General features: G+C 36.1%; 1 protein-coding gene across 1 annotated transcript; it reads left to right on the top strand.

Moving 5' to 3' along the window:
• Positions 1-401: 401 nt before the first annotated feature.
• LOC137572124 (uncharacterized) lies at positions 402-747 on the top strand (the record flags this gene model as incomplete). Its single annotated transcript, XM_068283902.1, has 1 exon — positions 402-747. A coding segment is annotated over exon 1 (346 nt), but the record flags the coding sequence as incomplete, so codon positions are not given.
• Between the last annotated feature and the right edge of the window lie 834 nt (positions 748-1581).

Below are 1581 nucleotides of genomic sequence, written 5' to 3'. Positions count from 1 at the left end.
AACGTTTTCAAAGATTTTTACAAAAAACCTTTATATACTCAAAAAATACCCGAAACTAAAAATAGCACCACTTGCAGTATTTTGCAAAATACCGTTAAATTTCGCAGAATTGCATAGCAAAAAACACATATTTAACAGTCCCTAGTTCAAAGTCGATTTTAAAAGCAACAGTACTACAAAATATCCGAGACTTTTAGATATAATGGGTCGGGGAAAACACTGCCCCGGGAAAAAAGCGAAACGTCATCCAAAACCAGGTTTTTGGAGAACAAATTGGATCTTGAGATAGAAAACTGATTGGTACTTCCAACAGAGTGATCCGAATAGCGATCTATTTGAAACAGAAGCCTTAAACTCGCAGACGAAAGCCAAGACTGAAGCAGCAAGAAGTCGGTCCCTTAATGCGAGAGAGCAATAAGGATTCTTTTAAGGCTCTAACAGATCTTAAAAAGGACTTTAAGCCCCAAACTAGGGTCCAAATTGTTCGCAACTACCTCCGGAAAATCAATTCAAAGGATTCCAGTCGAAGAAAGCTTCCACTTTTGAACGCTAGACATAATACCAATCGCCTTAAGTTGGTCAAAGATCATGAGAATTGGCTTATCCAAAACTGGAGGAACGTGCAATGGACTGATGAAAATAAAATTGTAAAATATCGTAGAAAAGGCTATAGACCATACGTCTGGCGTCCACAGAACCTGGAATTCAACTCCAAATTCACCCTAGAGTCTAGAATCAGTGTCATTGGTATGGGGCTGTTAGTCTTATTATGGTGTCGGTCATGTGACCGTCTGATATGTATCAGTCCACAAATCGATTATGGATCACCAAGTTCATGTAAATATCTTATAGACGGTGTTGCCACTATACGCTGAGGATAATATACAGCTAATATGACCCTTTCAACAGGACATCAGCCCAAAGCACACCAGTAAGAAAGCCAGGAAGTGGTGCTCAGCGAATTATCTGAATGTAATTGAGTGGTTGGGACAGTCACCAGACCAAAATCTCATTGAAAATCTTTGGTCTGATATTAAAAAAGCAGTTGCTGTTTCATTACCAACAAAAATTGAGAAGTTTTGGGAAGTAATCCAGAAGTCCTGGGCAAAAATAACGGTCAAATGCTGTCAAGACCTGGTTGACTCAATACCAGGACGATGTGCTGCGGTTATTGCCAATAAGGGCAATGCAACAAAGTATAAAGTTTATTATTTAATACTATTTTAAATATCTGATCATAACTTGTTAATGAATTTTGTTTTTTTTCTGTTATTTTTTAATTTTGAGTAAATATTTGTAAAGTGGTGCTATTTTTAGTTACGGGTATTTTTTGAGTATATCAAGGTTTTTTGTAAAAATCTTTGAAAACGTTGGATTTTGATAGAATTTTTTTCTGCTTCCATTAGTAGAAAGTATTTTACGTTCAAAAACGTATTCACATGTTCCTAGAACCTTAAAATAAGCCTAAGAATCTTTTGAACACATTACCTCAGCAAGTGGTGCTATTATTAAGTTCGCAACTGTAAGTTTATGATGTTGAGTTTTCTAAAACGTGAGGTGCTAAAAAATAAAATTGATTGT

This window comes from Drosophila tropicalis, unplaced genomic scaffold (assembly GCF_018151085.1).
Source record: "Drosophila tropicalis isolate 14030-0801.00 unplaced genomic scaffold, ASM1815108v1 contig_215, whole genome shotgun sequence".
In the NCBI taxonomy this organism is placed as follows: domain Eukaryota; kingdom Metazoa; phylum Arthropoda; class Insecta; order Diptera; family Drosophilidae; genus Drosophila; species Drosophila tropicalis.
This window is presented reverse-complemented; position numbering and strand designations above follow the sequence as displayed.